A 19,640-nucleotide genomic window follows, 5' to 3' on the forward strand; every position below is an offset into this window, starting at 1 on the left:
TTATTTGCAAAACAGAAAGAGCCATGACTATTGTCTAACATGAGAAAAATCATTTCTTTAATCACTGCTGGCTGCACATGGACTATTCTTGAATAATTCTTCTCATTCCAGTGGGCTTAGTTTCTTTCACTGTGACAGTGTTGAACTTTACCTGAGCTCCATGACTTTGAAAGATGGCAATGGTTAAGAAATCCTCCACCCTTTTGTGTTCCAAAAAAAAAAAAAAGTCTTACAAAATGCAAAGAGCCACCCTGCCAATATTACTTAGACAAGACTCTCAGATGAACCTCTTGTCTACTTATGACAAAAGTCAGACACAGACCATCCAAATTCCTATGCTTTGTCTCGAGATTACTAGCAGAACTGTTTGTGCCCATGGAAAATTTTGAACAAAATACTTGCTAACTTGACCAAACTTCAGTTGGGCGTCTTCCTTTTCCCACGCTCCTGAACTTTGGACCATCCTTGAGTTTAAACAAAAAGCAGGAGATTAAACAAGGAGGGAAAAATGGAACCACCTCCCCTGCCTATCTGTCCCAGAATTGTCTAGCCACTGAGAAAGACATTCCCAGTGTTACTTGGTCCCACTGTCCACTCTTCCTACTCTCCCACCCAGTTCCTTCTTGTCTTGCTGACTCACCCCTTCCTGCCTGCCATCTGGGATGTTCTGGATCTCACAGTTGGAGTGTTCTCCCTACTGCAACAGTCCCTCTTCCCTATTGCAGTAGTCTTTTCAAATAAAGGTTCTCCTTATCTAAGTCTGGATTTGATTTTTGACACTCAGAAGAAGATAGCCATTTTCATTGGTCACCAAAATTTCTTCAGTCTCTATGTTCTTCTGGTTCTCTGTTCTTATTAAACCTCTTTTCTGTTGTAATATCCCAGTTACAGATAACTACAGAAACTTCTCAGGGGCAAGATGATTTTTTCATCATGTGAAACTCTGTGTAGATTGACATGCTGGAGACATGTTTGTCTCATATTCTTCAATGAAGTGCTACAACATTGTATAATTTCTTGAATTGATTTTGACATCAATAACTCTGGAAAACTAAAACTAATAAAGTTTTCATAAGAAGCTAAGAGTGATTCAAAATTTACAAGCTGAATTTTTTGAAGTAGTGGGTTTTTGATTACGTCTTTTTAAAAAAAAGTTCTTGCGGCTATATATTTTTACCAAGTGTCTGAATCCAACCTGAAAATTCAGGTTGGCTTCTCTCTTCCGTCTCCTGTTGCATGTGTGCAGGTAATGACAAAACTGGGGAAAAATTAAGTACATTTAAGTGGGTTTGAGAAGAAAAGCAGGTCCAAATAGAACCACACAATGGACTCTAGATCCAAATCTGTTCAAAATCACGTTATTTTGGATAAGCCATGTTTTTCTGCCACAATAAGCTCCAGCCTCAGCACCCTCATGACAGCTAATGCATGTTTTCAGTTTTCTGCCTCTATGATTCACCTGAAAAACATTTCCATGGAACTTGTTGTTATTTGATTTTGGGATTTAATAATGTAGAAGGAACAAGTGGAAATACCGTGGCATCAGGGGAATGGCCCCAAAGTAGAAATCAGAAGACCTGGACTCTAATAGTGGGTCTGCCATTTATTTATGGTGATCTTAGGTAGCTCACTTAGCCTCTTCTGATCCCCATCTTTAGGGTAATTAATTCATGCCCCATGTGGTAATCTTAAGGACAAAAAGACAATATAGGGTAATAAGAGCTTCTTAATATTTAAATAATATTAATACTTGTTTCACATGTGTGTCTCATATCTTCAGTATATTGTGAGCTACCTAAAACAGAGGTCTTATAGAAGTACGCACATAATAATTGTTCAGTAAACTCTTTTGGATGTGTGATGATATATATGACTGTAAGAAATTCTAAAATAAATTCCACAAATAATTCGACAAGTACTTATTGTGTGCATATTATTGTGGTAGGTCCCTTATAGATGCAAAAATGGATCAGATGTGAATCCTGCCCTCCAGGCACTTACAGTCCATCAGAGGGTATCAGAAATGTGTATAAGTAACAAGATAGAAGATTTTAAAAATCCTAGGAGAGGTACAGAAGCAGTGCTATAAGAGTTCAAAGGAGAATTTATTTTCTAGCTTGGAAAATCATGGATAACATCGTGAAAAAGAAATATGGCCTTATCCTGAAGCATAAGGAAAATCCGGTCACGCAGAAGGGGAGACCTTCCAGTCCAAGGGCACAAAGACCCTGTCAGGTTCTGAGTTGGCTCAGAGGGATGGTCCCAGCACTATCTGGGTGACAGCTGCACCCACTTTGGCAGAGTACGTGTGTAAGTGCAGTGGAAACTTCAAAGGCGTGTACTAGAAGAAGGCTGCCTTAAAATGATGATTCCTTGATACTTACTGACCTGCATTTTTTTCTTACAGATTAAAAAACAAATGGAAAACACCACTACAACTCGGCATCTTTCTCAGAGTAAATTTACGTTAACATTTTTAAGTATGCAAGTTTTGGTTAGCTTTCATATATTAATCTAATATTTAGAGTTATTAGAACTAGAGAAAAATGGCAAAAAGTATAAGTTTTTGTTTTATGGCCATGAATATTATGGTTTTAGAAGAAATATTACTATAATATATTGAATTTATGTCTTTAAACACAAAGAATTTGTTTTCAAACATATGCCTGTTGTGTTTTTTTTTTCCTTTCATCAAGATTTTACAGTTTGAAATGGGGAACTGTATGTATGATTTTCATTCCCTCTACAGGGTACTGAGATGGAGCTGAGCATTATGGATTTTATATACATATATATGCATATGTATATGTGTGTATATGTATATGTATACATATACACACATGAATATATGTGTGTGTTTATATATAATAGAGAGAGAGAGAAAGTGAGAGAAATTTACTAAATATTATCCTGCCACTGGAAAGTCATCTGATAAATTTAATAGGCATTAAATATTACAATTACATTATAATTAGCATCAAGTTTATTTTTATTGAAAAACCAGTCTTCATTATGTTGTATTCTTTTTTGCATAATGATGTCACTTTTATTTTTAAAATCTGATTAAAAATATACTTCTCATGTCTTTACATGAAGCACAGGAAGGGTATCTGACAGGAGTTGGGTTTTAAGGCTCGAGCTCAGAGGCGCCCTTGAGGTTGAAGCACCTTGGTGTCTGCCTCGTGGCCTGTGGGCCGGGGTCCCCTCGGTCACTGGCAGCAGGAACCCATCTGAGTCTCAGCCAGACCACAGGAGACCGTGCAGCCTAGGCTTAACCAGCAAACTAAATAAACATCATAGAAATTTCAAAGCCCCCAATCTCCTCCCCACCCCCTTTACTTCTCTCAGACTGAAAAGCACAATCTCATCATCCCCGAAAGGATGAGGAAATTGCCGAAATCCTCTCCCCAACCTGCATCCCTGGTCCCCGGGTTCCTCTGGTGCCACCCTGAGGTGGTGGGGGTGGACATCACTGTGTGGCTCTAACACCAGACAGGACACCAGGGAGCCTTCTGCAGTAGGCTCATGTCAGACTCTTCAAATCACAGATAAATCATCTGCCAATACATTCACACCCCTTTCCTTCTGCTAGAGAATGTACAGATACAATTTTTTTTTAAAATCCCAAATAAGTTCATTTTCCCCATATGCTATGAAGAACGGTAGTACAAGTAGTTTCTTCTGTGAAACATGCAGTGAACTTCATTACTTATAATAAACATTGTCCCTGTATTATTTTTTGTATGGTAACTTACTGTTTCCTACTAGCAGTTATCTTTTTTTGTCATGAGAGAGAAAAAACATAATATTTATGTAAGAGTATGATGGCAGCAGATTTCTGACAAGCCCCATTTACATGGTACATTGCTCCAAAGGGTGTGTGAGTAGAAAATACAGAAGCACTATACAGACCTACTATTACATTGGAGAAATCATTAGCCTCAAAGGAGTAATAACGGTATGCTATTAAAACCATGAATACATTTTCAGTATCTGTAGTGAAACAAAACTTTATAAATATGTAAATTTCCGTTCAACAAATCCAAAATAAAATGCACTAAAAAACTGATATGTAGACAAAAGTTTATTTACACCATACAACATTTTAAATATTTTATACACAGCTGCAGCAGAGAAAGCTACTCAGAGCTTTCTAGAGAAAACTGCAATAATAAAGATGTGAAATATATTATTCATATAAAAGTGAGATTATTACTTTATTGCATTTAAAGCAATGAAGAATGTAGCTCAACAAACATTCATTTAATGACAAAAACTTTGCTTTTATATTATAAAGTAAAAAGTGTAGTAATGGCCAAACAGACTGTTATAAACTTTAAAAACTGCATAAATATATACATTGTGCTTCATGGTGAAGTTTTTTTGAAAACTAAACCATATGAAGCGGTTACAACATGAATCGTTGCTTGAGGTTTATCTATAAAGTTTACCCTACAAATCCATTCCACGGGTACTTACAACACAGGGTGGTCAGGACTGTACACCTGGGCTTCTCTCCACTCGCCTGACTAGGGAGAAGTTACCAAAGCAAACACCACTGACATCTGGCATGTGGAGATGCTGACATAAGAGAGTCACACTGTCTGGATAGAAATGTCAGGCTTCCCAAGTCTTAAGTGTCAGTGCAATACATTTTGTCTCCACCTCTGTCCATTTTGATTTTGTTAAACTTCTGTTTGAAAGTCCCCCTCCTGCACATCCAGAGGCAAATTCAGACATTTCTCCCACTCTGCTGGCCTCAGTTCCAAGGTGTCCTTTGCCTCTGTATCTAAGACATTGATTGTGGTGTAATGTTGGTATTCACTGGGGTTTTTGAAAGTGTCCCATGGATTCTTGTTTGGTGCTGGGTTTTCCTGTCGAGAAGAGAGGGGAAGAGAGTCATTTATTTGATGACTAGGATTGCTGCTTGTTGAAATTTCCAGGAAGAGAGCCTGTTCCTAAGCTTAATCCAGTTTATGTGATTCAGAGATGATTTGAAATTGTGGCCAGCTGCAGGAAATGGTTTTGATTTCAGTTTTCTTTCATTGAGCAAATTGATGAACACCTTTTTTGAGTTACCCTAAAATTTTCCAGCAATCAAAGGAAGTGAATAGTATTATAGAAGGCAAGGTAGATGACGTTTTGTTTTGGGGCATCTTGTGAAGTGTCAGGATGGCTATATGTTCAGGTAGGAAGGAACGTTAAGTTACTGCTAAGATTAAATGTAGAAAATTTAAGTATTTTGTCAGAATCTTTGGAGGGATAAAAAAATTGAGGATATGTCATAGGGCATGTTATGCAACATTAAAAACTGTAAACCCAAAGTAGCCATATTTCATAAAATGAAATTTTAGATCACTGTCTTTGTTTAGTTTTTCTGCAAGAAATTATCCTTTTTAGAATATGAAAATGCTGCTATGTGTAATCTATTTTTTTATCTGATGTATATTCCCCACAATTTTCTATATACTTGGGTGGCACACTAGCACAAATCCTTTCAAAGAGCACACTTTTTTGGGAAACATATCCAGCAATATAAGCATTTTTTTAAATGTCTACAAGTCATTTATTCTTAAGTTTCACAGTCCACAACCTCTAATTACCTAAGATTTAAGATCTGCCTAATTATGACACCACCGAGACCTTCCATGTTATAGGTGCTCGATGACTGCATGAACAGACATCATTTGTGGTTTTTATAGTCTGGTATTTGCTGAAAGTTAGCAGTAAAATTTCTCTATTTTAAAGAAGTATGATTTAAAGATTTCTGTAAAATGAGGGGCTTTGAATAGGATACACTAAGCTGAATAACATCAAAGAACAAGAAGGAAATCATGACTGAAATCTCCTTAGAAAAAACTTAAAACATCTATGGTTGTTAAATGCGTCCTTTACTCCCTCTCCCTTCCCCCCTTATCCCCCCACAAATTCTGGCCTTCAACTGACTACAATCAATTACAATCAAAAACAGGTACTTGAATAATTATTTGGATTCCATTCAGTATATTAAAAATCATTCTCTGGTTGGGATAGGCCAAAGAGGTGACTTACAGAAATACTTATAACTAGAAATTACGTTATTAAAATTCCAATACATTAGATGTTTTCAACACTTATTAGCCTTAATCATGAGGACACACAAGAAAAAAGAAGCTAATAGGTAAAGATTTAATAAAAAAGTTAACTTTGGGGATATGTACAGTGGATTAATTCTGATTTAGTCTAATACCCTAAAGTCTCATGAACTATATAGTCTTGTAACTCTCCCCTTCTCTCTCTCTCCCTCTTTTCTTTCCCTGTCTCCTTCCTTGCTTCCCTTCAACCCATGTTTATTTATCAGCTGCTCTGTGCTGGCATCATATTAGGTGCTAGGGAGAGTAAGGTGATAAATCACTTGGTGAAAAGCACATGGTCCACCAGGGAGCATAGATTTAAAGCCCAATACACACAGGACCAAATTCCAGTTACTCCATTCCATATGAATGTGACCTTGAACAATTTACACCATTTCTCTGAATCTCAACTTTACTATCTGCAAAAGAGAGATACGCTTTGTCTTTTGGGCCAAAGGAGTTGGCCAAAGGTGTCGCTCATTACCTACTTTGTGGGGCTGCAAAGATAAAAAAAAACATGGAAGGGCTTAGTATGATGCCTGATTTTAATAAATGCTCACTAGATAGTAATCATACATATCATAAAGGTGTCTATAGTTAAATGAATGTATAAAATATACAGTTATATCCACATCTGTGATCTGGAAAAAATGCTGAGGGAGTTCGGAGGGTGGAAATATGGCTTCCCTTTGTGGAGCACAGAGAACTTTCTGAGAAAAATGACATTAAGGCTGGCATAGAAGCATGGGCTTTGTCATGAAGGCATATGTGTGGCTGGAGGTTGGGTGGCTGGAAAGGCACGTGTACCAAGAAGTACAAATCCAGAGAGCATGGAGATAGGACATCTCAGAACAGTGCCAATTCATTTTAGCTGGAGTGAAAAAGAATATCAGAAAAAAACAGGCAAAGGTGAACTGAAAGCCAGATCATAAAGGGCTTCGCCTGCCAGGCTACTTCCCTATTTGGAATTTATTTCGTAGGCAATGAAGAATGGTTGGACCTTAGAGGACACTACAGGGACCTGAGCCATCAGTCATCAATGGAAAGCCATGGGGTGGATTTATCCTTCTTGGAGGATGGCTGTCTCAAGGAGCTTTCTGGGAATCCTAGGTTTGACAGAAAGTCGAATTATTCAATCCTAAAAGCATTCAAGATATGTAAAGTGTTAGTTCACTGGCTTTAAAAATAAAGGTTTCATTATGTTTGGAACAAGTGTGATTTTCCTTTTATATTTTAAAGATCAAGCACCATGGATACAGGAACTAAAAAGGCCCATTTAAAACTCTGTCAGGGTGTCTAGATTCTAATTTCAAATAGTATTATTGGCAGTACGGGACTGATCGAATTTCCGAGAGCTTCTATTAGTGGGTAATAAATTAGTTAACGTGGCTCATCTCCTCTGGCATCCCATAGTACTCCCTGCTGAGCTGTGGTTCTCACCACTGTTCCCAAGTGTGTGGACACCCTTGAGTGGAGAAGAACCGCCACCCCCAGCAATCAGGGTGGGAACAGGACCCCTGGGGAGTGAGGGGGCTGGAAGTCAGCGGGTGGTGCCCATGGGCCACCCATCTTCCTCTGTGCTTGGGGTGGATGGATTCTCACATGGAAAGTGTAAACTATTCAACGGTCCAAGGAAAGATCAACCTTGGAACAGCCCGTGGGGATCACTGAATTCCACAGGGAGAGCCACCTAGGCCAGGAAAGCTTTCAGTGGAGGCCTAAATCCTGATATAAAATTCAATCAGAGTTGGTACAAGTTCCTGACTTGATGTAACTGTTTTACGTCGGTTGGTTTGCTTTTTGAGCTCAAGTATAGAACAGAGGCGATGTACTCAAACTGAAACATGTGTGATAAAGCCCTAATAAATTATAAACTCAGTATAAGCTAACATGCGTGAGGCTTCCAAAAATGCGAATATGGTCTTAGGCTGTATAAATAGAGAACATTAATGGAATATGAGAATTCAGAGCCACCGGAAACATGGCCTGGGCTGCCTGCGTGTTTCCCGCAGTTCCCAGCCGGGGTTGAGAGTCGGGCAGACTTGTAAGTCCCTCCTGCCTCCATCCTTTCCTCTTTCCCTCCTTCCCTTCACCTTTTCTTCCCTCCCTCTCTTCTTTCTTTCCTTCCAGTCTACCGATCGCAGGGACAAAGTGAAAGAGAATGTGTTTATTTTACATTCTAAAAGAGGGAGAATTTGGAGCTGTTGCTTGCGTGGGTGGGATCCTGATGGAGACACTCACAGGGAAGGGCTGTTAACAATGCCTACCCCTTGTAGGGATTCAGGTGCTGTCCGGGCTGGAACAGGGAGATGGACTTAACGGTCTTTTGGTTTCCCTTTGATTCCCCACATTCTACATAATTACCATCATTTGCAGGTGCCAGGCAGGTTTTGTGAGTTAGGAGCCGGAAAAAAAAATGAAACAGACTTCATTGAGGTTTCTGTTTTGAAAATGTCTTTCTCCACCCAATTATGCACTGTTCCATTAGCAATGTGCCGCTATGAATTATATGACTGAGTTAAGGATAGTGAACTCACTCACACGTTCCTTATTAATCAGAACTGAATCAGGATTTTTTTCTCTGTTCTCATGTATTTAGGACAATAGTGAAGCAGCAATGACAACTATCCTCGCCACTCCTAACCTCCCAAATGATAAATATTTATAAATCCTTTCCAGAAAAGGCAGGCTGCTGCAGAGATGTGCTGTAATTAGTAGACTATTTTGGTTGTCAGGAAACTGAGATACAGATATTTGTGCCATTAATGATTTAATACCCAGACCATACAAGGGGAAATTATAGTCATATTATAGCAGTCAGCCAGCTGTATTGGTTGCATAAGGCTTTTGGATTGGTAAACATAACCTTCTCTTAAAAAAACCCAAAAAACAAAATGAAGTTTCTTCAATTCATTTCAATGTTAGCTTTCAACATTTCAAAATGAACAGCTAATAAGTTTAGGTCTAATTTCAATGGTGCAATTTTCATTTTCCTGCTAACTAAAAACTGACAGCTTAATATTTGGGGCGGGGGGCGGTAGATGAGAAAGAACCACTCACTACGTGTAAGTGTTTTCTCTATGCCTATTGTTGTGTTGATGATTCCACATCACACATGATTCCTGCTGTATGGAGGAAAATAGACTGATATACACAAACTCTTTAAGAGACCAATGAAGAGTTAAAGTGTATATACTTCTGATAACCTTCATTTAACAAATGCAGATTAAACTATTAGACATGCAAGAAATCAAGAGCGGCCGTTTACTGGTAACTTACCACACATGATCAGCATCATACTTAGTACTGAGAAGAATACAAGAAAAACACAAAGACACATAAATTCTTGCTGTTGATAAGCTAATGATACTAATCAGGAAGACAGGATTAAGACCCATACACGTATGAAAGAATCACTAGCGTTAGAAAGTGACCCCAAATACCTTAGAGTGACATGTATTTCAGAACGCCAGAGGTTGGAAGGAATAGGTCCAGCCAGGGACTGCAAAAGTGTGAGGCAAAGGAGTGCCACGCATGGAGAGGAGAAGCGTGGAGTCAGACGGCTGTCCCAGCTCCAGCCCTCAGAGCTGTCTCAGCTTGTAGCATCTCAGGGTCCCACCCGCTTTGGAAAGTGCATGGATCGAAGGAAGTGTATTATTAATGACTGTTTTTCTATGCCCAAATTAGAAGGAGAAAATTGAGGTTCAGAAATTGAACTTTGTAACTTGCTCAAGATTGTTCTTGAGCTCTCGAGTTCTTAGCAGAAGCTAACTATCTGCTAGAAAGCTCAAGCAGATAGCTCTTGCTTGAGCTTTCTTCTACAGATCTTCCTCAACTTATGACAGGGTTATGTCCCACTAAACCCATCATAAGTTGAAAATATCATAAGTCGAAATGCATTCAATACACCTAACCTACTGACGACCATCATAGCTTAGCTCAGCCAAACTTAAAGGTGCTCAGACACTTACATCAGCCTATAGTTGGACAAAATCATCTAACACAAAGCCTGTTTTATAATAAAGTGTTGAATATCTCACGTAATTTATGGAATACTGCACTGAAAGTGAAAAACAGAATGGTTGTCTGGGTACAGAACGGTTGTCAGTGTATCAGTTGTTCACCCTCATGATCTCGGGACTGAGTGGGAGCTGTGGATCCCTACCCCTGCCCAGCATCACGAGAGAGTACTGGACCACATCTCACTAGCGTGGGAAAAGATCAAAATTCAAAGTACGACTTCTACTGAATGCATATTGCTTTTGCACCATCATAAAACTGAAATATCTTGTCGAAGCATCATACTGATTTCTGGATGCCTGCTCCAGTGCTCTCACGAATAATGATACAGCCTTCTCTGGAGATTTGATTGTGCCATGCACATAGTAACTGCAAAACATCATTTTATTTGATTACATCTTATGCTAGCATTATAGTAGTGGGAATGAGTGAAGAGAATGGCTGCAATCAACAATCAAAGCCCCCAGCGCTGATGTGTATCCTGAAACTCTGGTAGACAAAGCCTACCAGTCTAGTTTTAGGTAGCAACTCTCTCTCTCTCTTTCTCTCCATATATATATATATATATATATATATATGGAGAGAAAGAGAGAGAGAGAGACAGATATATGTGTTAGTTATATATTTATAATATATATTAATGACCTTAAAATGCCAGGCATTCTAATGAAAATATTTGGTCAAGTACTTGGAAATTTGAATTAACTGACTTTAAACTCTGATGATAAAAGGTCCAAGTGAATCCAGCACATTTTTGATATATAACTAATTCAAATTAGACCTTATAATTGAGAACATTTGAAATATGAATAAAACACTTAAAGACTCTGTCATTCCTAAGTTGCCTCTTAGTACATTTCAAAGAACCTTCGGGGGATTATTACTTATTTTTCATTTTGCCACTCTTGTGTTCCCAAGACAACTGGGAGATTCCTGAAGGCATGGGGGACACCTGACATGATGCATCTTTATGGTGGCATCAGGCACCGATGAAGTAAAGCATACTCACCAGACTGCTTGTATTTGGTATATCCCGAAATCTGTCCAAAGTTTGAAATTTCTGATTGAGTTCCTGAAACAGTTCCATATGCCTCTTCCTTGTATGCATGACCTTCTGCAAAAGAGAGTAAGATAGCTCTTGTTTCTAATCTGATTCATGTGTTAAAAGAAGAGATTTAGTATTTTGCTATGCTAATAAGGGAAATCAAGTTTTGCAGGAACTAGAAAGTCCCAGAAGATGCCCAAAATGCAAATGGTTTGCACCAAATCCTTGTCTTATGGTCAGCACTTCTGGAACATGAAGAATTGGCTATTTCTTCCACTTACAAGATTACCAAAAAATAGTTTTCTCCTGTGGGTGCATTAAAAATATAGCAGTCATTCTTGTGTAAGATTTTCATCATTCAAAGTTAAAACTGTTTTACAAAAATTGTGACAATATAAAAAAAAAGTTTAAAAACGTTGACTTGTAAAGCACCACAGTCTCTCAGTGTTTGCCATGGGAGATATTACATTTTTATGTTTTATTTCTATAAACACTAAAATCTTAGCTGGCTGTACTTAAGGGGAAGCAAAATCCCAGGCCCTGCCATTTAAGGCTGACTCAAAGCACTAAAGTGTCTGAAATATAATGTGAGATCTAAAATCTTACACTTTCCTGGTGAATAGTGATTGAGCTTTGCAGAAGGAAAATCTGACCCATAGGTTTCACATATTTGTTTACAAAATGGTACAGAATCTTAACACTTAGAACTCAGAGCATAAATTGTGTGGTTGATAAGCTTCTACAAGCACAGATACAAATATATTGATATTCTTCATCCCTGGTGATATACTTCTTCCAACTTCATCATAACTCAACAAATAGAGTCAGAAATAAAAAATGACCTTGGGGTAGGTATAATATCATGAGCTGAATCTTTTTCTGTTACAGAGCATTTAAAAGAGCACTAACAAAGAAGAGTTAGATAATAAATCCCCTGTATTTACAAGTGTAAAGGAGAAAATACCTTCCTCTACTGTGATTTCCAAAGGTTAAAAATTTCAAAGTTTTGGTGGTTCTCCAAGATTATGCCTTCATGTTTGTGTAAGATTTCATAGTTTTTTTTAAGCATGTGATTCATAACTCACCATTTGCTCTTGTGGATTGCATGGGTATACTATATTCATGCCTAAGCTAGGATTTGAACATTTGGTCTATTGTTTTAATTATCAAATATTTTCAAAAGTAAGGATTTGTTTTGAAAAAAGAAATATATCTTTGGAGGAAGATCTATAATGCTCAATTTTCTTCTCAAAAGACATTTGTGTAGAACACTTTTTCTCCTTGAGAACAAAAACGGCAAAAGAAAAATGCAAATGACATTTTTAACATATCTTAAAAAGGCTTCTTCTCTCATGCCAACTTTAATTTCCTATATTTAATGAATCTGTGTTTAGGCAATACTTTGTTTAGCTAATTCTTCCATTTTCACTAGCCTACTTTCATAAGAGAGAATTCTGTCATTTTAAGTCTTGCTCTACTGGATTATTTCCACCTTGGCTCTTCTGAGCTCTAGGAGTTTGCTGTTGATGAATCAGGTGGGGAGGATGGGAACATGGCACCATCAGTGGTTACAGGAGCATGAAACACAGCACCCGGCTACAGAGTGATTAACTTCCCTGCAGTTTTGGGAAGAGTACAAGAAACAGATTTGCAGGGTTTACAGAGAAACACCAGGCAAAAGTAACTTGACTAGTGATAGCTGATGCGGACTGATGGGAGGGGGATTTGCATAAACAACGCTATGGAGGGATATTGAGGACCAAGTAGCTGGCAAACAATGCAGTACATTCTGTCCTTAGGGAGGCAAATATTTCCAGCAGCACCAGGTCCTAAGACACGGACTAAAATACGGATTTGTGTTACAAGGAATGCTTTTTTTTTTTTTTTTTGCAGGAGCCAGACTCTGACGGTGGGGTGGGGATGGGCGGGTCTGATGACTTTCAGGGAACTTGGGGAGGGGAGGGGGGAGGAATGCTTTTAAAAACAAAACAAAACAAAACAAAACTATAGTCATCAGAATATTGACTCTGGCTCTAACTTACAAATAGTGTTTTTTCATGATAACGAGTCTAACCACACAGTTACTTTGTGCTAGGGTGCAGTAGGAGTGATGTCATAGTACTGATATTTCTCTAACGATATTTCATTCTGTCAGTTAATACATATTCATGACATCACATATCGAGCTAAACGGGGGAGTAACAATGGTGTGCAAAATCTGGTAGAGTCCCTGCCCTTTTATAGTTTGAGGTGTAATGGAGGACCTAGGTATTAATCACATAATAACTCAAATGAAAGTTAAATTAGACTGTGGTAAGGAAAACAAGCGGTGCTGTTATAGCAGTAAGTGACAGGGAAATTTGCTACGAGAAATCCACATGAGGTCAGTTTCCCAATCTTTACATATTCATTTTTAAGTTGCAAATTCTCAAATCAGTTATTCCTGCATCGTGTTTGTTCTCTTTCTTCCATTTTATAAAATGCCGAGAATTCCTAGTACAACTTTTAATGTTATGCCCACATCCCCTTTCCTCAAGACAATCATTCCTTTCTAAAGAGATGGACTTATTTTCTTCTAAGATGGTTGATACTGCTGGCACAGCACGCCTGCTCTAAGGTGGCCCTGTGGTGGGTTTGCTGTGTCGTCTTCCACTTATCTTTTATTTCATCAGAGGGTCCCGACTTTGCACTGGGGAACTGTCCATCAAGGTCTTTACCATCCCTTTTCAAGAGGTGAGTTTTTCCATATCCTTCCAACAAAGTTCTCTTTTGTCTGTCAGTCAAAATCACTCTCTGTCTCTTGTAACCAAATATCCCTGACGGGTAAAGCATGTTTAATGAAGCAAACAAAGTGTCAAATATATCCCATGGAAATGAGGATACATTAACTGATAGGAGTTTTTAAATCATGTCCTGATTGAATGGGCAGTGCTTGATTCTGAACCGAGTGGATTTTATTTTGAGGAGTTGGATTGTTAAGACATTCTCAGAAATGTATATGGTGGATACCACTATGCTACAACCAAAAAGCAGTTTGCAATGTTCTCCATAAGTTCATGAAAGCTACTCTGAACAATGAAGCTCAGGGACCCTGAAATGAATATAAAGACAAATGAAAAATTTAGATGCTAAAATCCAGGGCCCTTCCTATCTAGAAACATCCTCATGCCAGATAACCATTCCAATTTGAAACTGCCTTCTTAGCACAGCCAGAAATCACCATAGCAATGATGGCCTGCTGGTTCTGAGAGGAGTGTCACATTAGGGTTGCCAAGGGACAGCACACATATCTGTCATGGGCCCAGTTTGACCTTCCATGAATGATTCCTTCTTGTTCATAAACTCAAGTACATCTTTCTGCTTTTCTTAGTGGGGAAGGTTCCATTGACAAGAAAGCCAGCATCACAGTGAATATTGGATGGTTTCTATCCCAGTAATGTTCTGGGATAAAAACTTAAGCTGCAGTTTTAGTTGTCACAAGTAATAAGGGTTTCCCTTGATTTATTTACTTGCCTAAATAATTATTTATTTGAAGCAGTCATGCCTTTGATGATCTTGCTCACCTAATTAGAAGTTTTCATGCTTATAAATCTTACTGGTTCATTTTGATGGCTCTTTTTGGATTTTTACAGACCTTAGTGTTTATCTGTTTACATTTTTCTTTCTTTTGTGACCTAAACAACCTGTGTCTCAAAGAAATTGACTTCTGTGACAAAACTGTGACTCATGTGGATTTTCTATTTAAGCAATCAAATATATTCTAATTGGCAATACATATAAAATTCAGGTTCCTTCAGTTATAACGCCTTTCAAATATTACAGGCATCTTTTGCAATAAAGATAAACGCTTGGCAATGCTCCCTTGCACTCAGATTATTATCATTCAGCCTTTTTCAAAACTGTATTGAAGAGCCATCCCAAGAAGACCAGCCACCTAAGTGCCTAAAAGTAGTGTCTCCCGAATAGCTTTTTTCATAGGACACTTCTCTTTTATTTTATCTTTGTAATTCAAGGGAGGCAGCCTTGGCTGCCTTTTAATTGTTGAAATTAGAGAAAAAGTGATACACTGTAAAACACTTTCATGAAATTTCAGATATTTGAGAAAAATTAAGATGTGAATAAACTTCATGTCTTGAGCTCCTATTACATCCCAGACAATCTCCTTGATTAAATACTTGGGACATATCAAATCTAACAGCTCTAGGTCTGGACAAATTTGGATTATGATCCTACTTCCATGGCTTTCAAGTTGTGTGGTAAGAGGCCCAAAACCCAACCTCCCTTTAGCCACAGTTTCAGTAGTCAGAATAACCTTGTAAGATTGTTTTGAAGACTTAAAAAGGGCTATAAATCACATCACTGGAGCACACAGGTAAGAACCAGAGTAGCCATTATTATCTTCCCCAATCCTCACAATAACCTTGGGAGGTGGTGGGCCCTATCTCACTTGACTGATTAGGAGACTTAGCTTGAGAGGCCAGTAAAGCTCCCAGCTCACACAGGTAGTGGGAGGTTGGAATCCATTCTGAATCCAAGTGAGTTCTCTCTGCATGATGCTTGCTGTCTTAGATGGACCCCGCAGATCCAGGGAGCATCCCTTATCAGACCATTCAAGTCTGTGATTATGCTATCTCATTTTTTCTGATGGAAAAGGAGATGAGTCCAGGTTGGGTGAGGGGCCCTCTGTAGAGAGCCCATAAGCTCTGTGGATATTGATCACCCTGCAACAGTCCCATAGTACTGCAATTCTGGTTTGAAGGCTGGTCTCCTTATTTTGTCTCTGAACACCTCGTGGGCAGTGACTTTGCATCCCTGACACCTAGCACAGTGCTTGGCATTCTGCAGGTGCTCGACAGATGTGTATGGAATAAATTAAATGAATGAGATGTCATAGATACATAGATACATAGGCCTTGGAAGGTCATCATCAATCTTGCCCCCTCTCGTTCTATTCAAGAGGCCTCCCCACTGGAGGGAAGACTCACTTTATTGGCCCCAGACAAAAAGCCTCCCTCCCTGTTCTGGTCCTCTTGTGATCCCTTATTTCCTGTACAAATGTCTTATCAAGAGCCTGAAGGTGGTTTGAAACAAACGGAAGGTTTTCTCTTCCAAATTCAGAGTCTTGAATCATAGAGTTGGAATCTCTTTAAGTCTGAATTACAGATAAGATAGGCTTTACTATATATAAAGTTTTAGAAATGGAAAGAAATTGCTAGAAAAAATTGGAGAATCTCCCGACTATAAACTTTAGATTATGGGATTGGGAAATCATGTGCTGTTAGGAATTAGAAACCACTTGGCCCGAATTACCTTTTCAGTGTTAGGCATTTATATAGCTATACTGCCAATGTCCATATTTACTCATATAAAACTAGGTTTATCTCTACTCGTCTCACTGCTTTACAGGCTTCAATCCAGAGTGGGCTGTTGAATACTAGTCTGCAGTGATGTGAAAACCCATGTCAAGGAAGCCAGAGACACTGCAGGAATTAAGGTTGACTATCAAATCAAAGCCACATTGTGGGAAGGGGATGATTTATGTACTTTTCTTTGGCCAGAGTCCCAATGTATCCATAAGACAGAACCTGTAGCCATTTGAAATGTCTGACATTACAGTGTCTATTTACATTTCAAACATGTTTCTATTTGAATAAATATGTACTCAGGGCTTAAAGGAAACCAGACAAAAGGTCTGAAAAGACTGAATAAGGTGTGTGTGTGCATATATATATAGTCACTGTCACCCAAGAGTACACTTGGCTACAAATAAATACTTTTGCAATAGTTTAAATTTAGGAAGCTACAAGAGATGGATATAGCCAAGTTTGCAGTGCTCAAATTTTTCCTCCCAAAATGTGCAGATTGCCTAACAAAATGTACCCACTGCTGGGGGTCGGGGACAAAGCAGGAAGGGACCTTTTATGAAAAGGACATTTCTAAGAAATCGTATGCTTTCTATTGATATTTAGAAATTAATTTAAATTTTATCTTCTATGTCATAGCTTAGCTGTGTTCACAGTGATATAAAAAGAGTATAAAATAACATTTTATCTTACTTGACTATATTCTCCCAAATCTTCCAATAAAATTAAGTCCCCACAAAGATAGCTTGTGATCACCCTGGATCGGTGCTGCCTTGTGCCTGCTGCCCACCACCATTGCCCAGAATGAGAAGCATGGGTTTACTGGGAGTGGAAGACTCACTAGAAACATCAAAGGAACATTCTAAGGCATGTTTAAAAGGCTGCATGGTTCCCATGGAAGAATGTGACAAGGTTTATCCCCATGGTTTTGCAAGAGAAGATACCAAATAGATACCTCTCTCCATGTATTTTTAACATGGAAAGAATAATAATGTCTATTACGGTTTCAGAATGGAGGTTTATAATAGCGTTCCTTAGAATTCCTTGAGCTTCGTCCTCAATCCAAGACAGACAATTTAAATCACCTGCCAAATGTTTTTGTTTTAACATCATATTAGTCACCTTAATCCTTAAAGTATTAAAATGCAACTCATCCTAGCTAGATGTCACCTTGGTTTCCCTGGATCTGTTTGTGGTACTAGTAGCAGAAACCCAGACTCAGACCCATAGAGCTATCTTTCTTCTGTTCCCCTGCCCTTTGACCCTATGCTCAGTTAAGGATCTGATCTTGACTCTGCAGTGTCCCTATGTCCTTTTCCTCTCCTACCACCTCTAGGAAGTGGACTTTCATTTCTTCTTTCTTCGACTAGTCACTTCCTAATTTATATTTCAACTTCCTCGTTCACCATACAATAATATCTCCTTCCTATTACTTCCATATTCATCTTTCCATAGCCCAGATTTGTCCTAAAAATATTCCTCACTAAAAATAAACAAAACAAAATACAACAGAAAAGACTAAGCAGCTTTTAGTAACAAATCAGGTAATTGTTTCCATGGTTGCAAGCCCTTCACTATATGGTTTCTAAATTACCCTCTCTGTCTGTGCTTTTCTTCCACAGACCCCATGTTATGGTGAATTTTGACTTGCTTCTTGTTTCTTGCACATGCCACACTCAGCCAATCTCTATGCCTTTTCCTCCTCTGGGAATTTCTACCTGCCATTTTTAGCTCCTTGAGTTATATTTGATGTGGGTAGCTTTGAAGTCCCATGTGGATATCTTTGAGGTGTTACCTCCATAGTGGTCCATTTTCTACACTGCTCTCTGCCTCAACTCAGATATAATGCTTGATCATTTTTTATTAAAGCAAACCAGATTAAAAATTCAAGTTTTCATCACTCACTCAACAAAGCCTTATTGGATGCTTATGATATACCAAGTCTCCGCTTGGAGTTGGGAATACAAATCCAGTAAAAGATTTGGTCACAGAACATAGAGTCATCACTACAGTTATTTTCTGTGTAGTTTCCAGAAAGTAAGAATCCATGTTCCACCATTTTATGACCAGTCAACCTTTTGCTTTCTTTGCTCAATATCGTCTTGGAGATCAGCTCCATGAAAGGGCTCTTCCCATGTATGACACTTACCCACAGGGTTTTATGGATATGTGAGTTAAGAGAATATTGTTATCATGTGTAGTTTCTGGGGAGTGTGTGAAGGGAAGATGCGTTCAGGAGTCCAGGAGGCAAAGTTTGTCTGTCAGTGACAAAATGCCTGAGTTGGCCATTGTGTGGTAAAGCTTCCTGGGGTTGGGTGAGGGTTATCAGAAAGATTGACATAAACATACTTAATTTATCCAGCCTGAATTAAAACAGGGAGGGGACAACTTGAACTCCTCTTCAAGGACCATCCATAAAGAACAGATAGATTGTGTTAAATGTTTCAATGCACCTTAATTTTTCTGAACACAATCTATTAGACATCTGCTACATAACTATAGTTGCACATAGATGAAGGGGAGCACTATTGAACAGTTGCTTAAAAAAGAAGTAATACCTCAAAGACTTTTTCTGGCAAGATTTGACACCTATAGAAATCATGCAATAACTAAAGCAATTAAAGAGCACAAGAAAATATCCAGGGTTGCAGTGTTGCCACTTCCTTTCGTTACCAGCAGATGTTTCGATAATATCCTGGCTGTATGTTGGAATCCTAAGCACAGGAAGAAGGATCTGCTAAGGGAGTCTGCTACCAGTTGCCATAGAGAAAAATACAAATACAAATACAAAAGAAAAATAACAATTTTTCTAATGCTCCAAAGGACACTGTATGATTAGATTTCTTTTCAGTGCTGGCAATGACATAACTTTAGTTGGTTGCACTGAGGCTTGATTTTAGATCTAGATTTTTACTATATTTTACCACTGATACCTAGTGGGTTAATTCCCACCTCCTTCTCTTTGTACTAACACAACAACTGATTGTTTTCAGGAATACACACACACACACACACACTCACACCAGATGATCCTCTTTTTTGGCTACTTGAAGAATTAATAGAAAAAACCCTGAAATATCTGTCCCTTAAAAGGCACTA

At 38.4% G+C, this 19,640-nt stretch overlaps 1 protein-coding gene across 1 annotated transcript in view; it reads right to left on the bottom strand.

Annotated features, from left to right (window-relative positions):
* Positions 1-4,685: 4,685 nt before the first annotated feature.
* ADGRB3 (adhesion G protein-coupled receptor B3) overlaps positions 4,686-19,640 on the bottom strand; it is a gene marked incomplete at both ends in the record, with an annotated part of 792,585 nt that continues 777,630 nt past the window's right edge. The window contains 2 exons of the mRNA XM_081251355.1: positions 4,686-4,874; positions 11,143-11,247. Coding sequence (XP_081107481.1) covers positions 4,686-4,874; positions 11,143-11,247 — 294 coding nt within the window. The remainder of the gene's footprint in view (positions 4,875-11,142; positions 11,248-19,640) is intronic.

The sequence above is a fragment of the Mesoplodon bidens genome, assembly GCF_964165515.1.
Source record: "Mesoplodon bidens genome assembly, chromosome: 12".
Taxonomy (NCBI): domain Eukaryota; kingdom Metazoa; phylum Chordata; class Mammalia; order Artiodactyla; family Ziphiidae; genus Mesoplodon; species Mesoplodon bidens.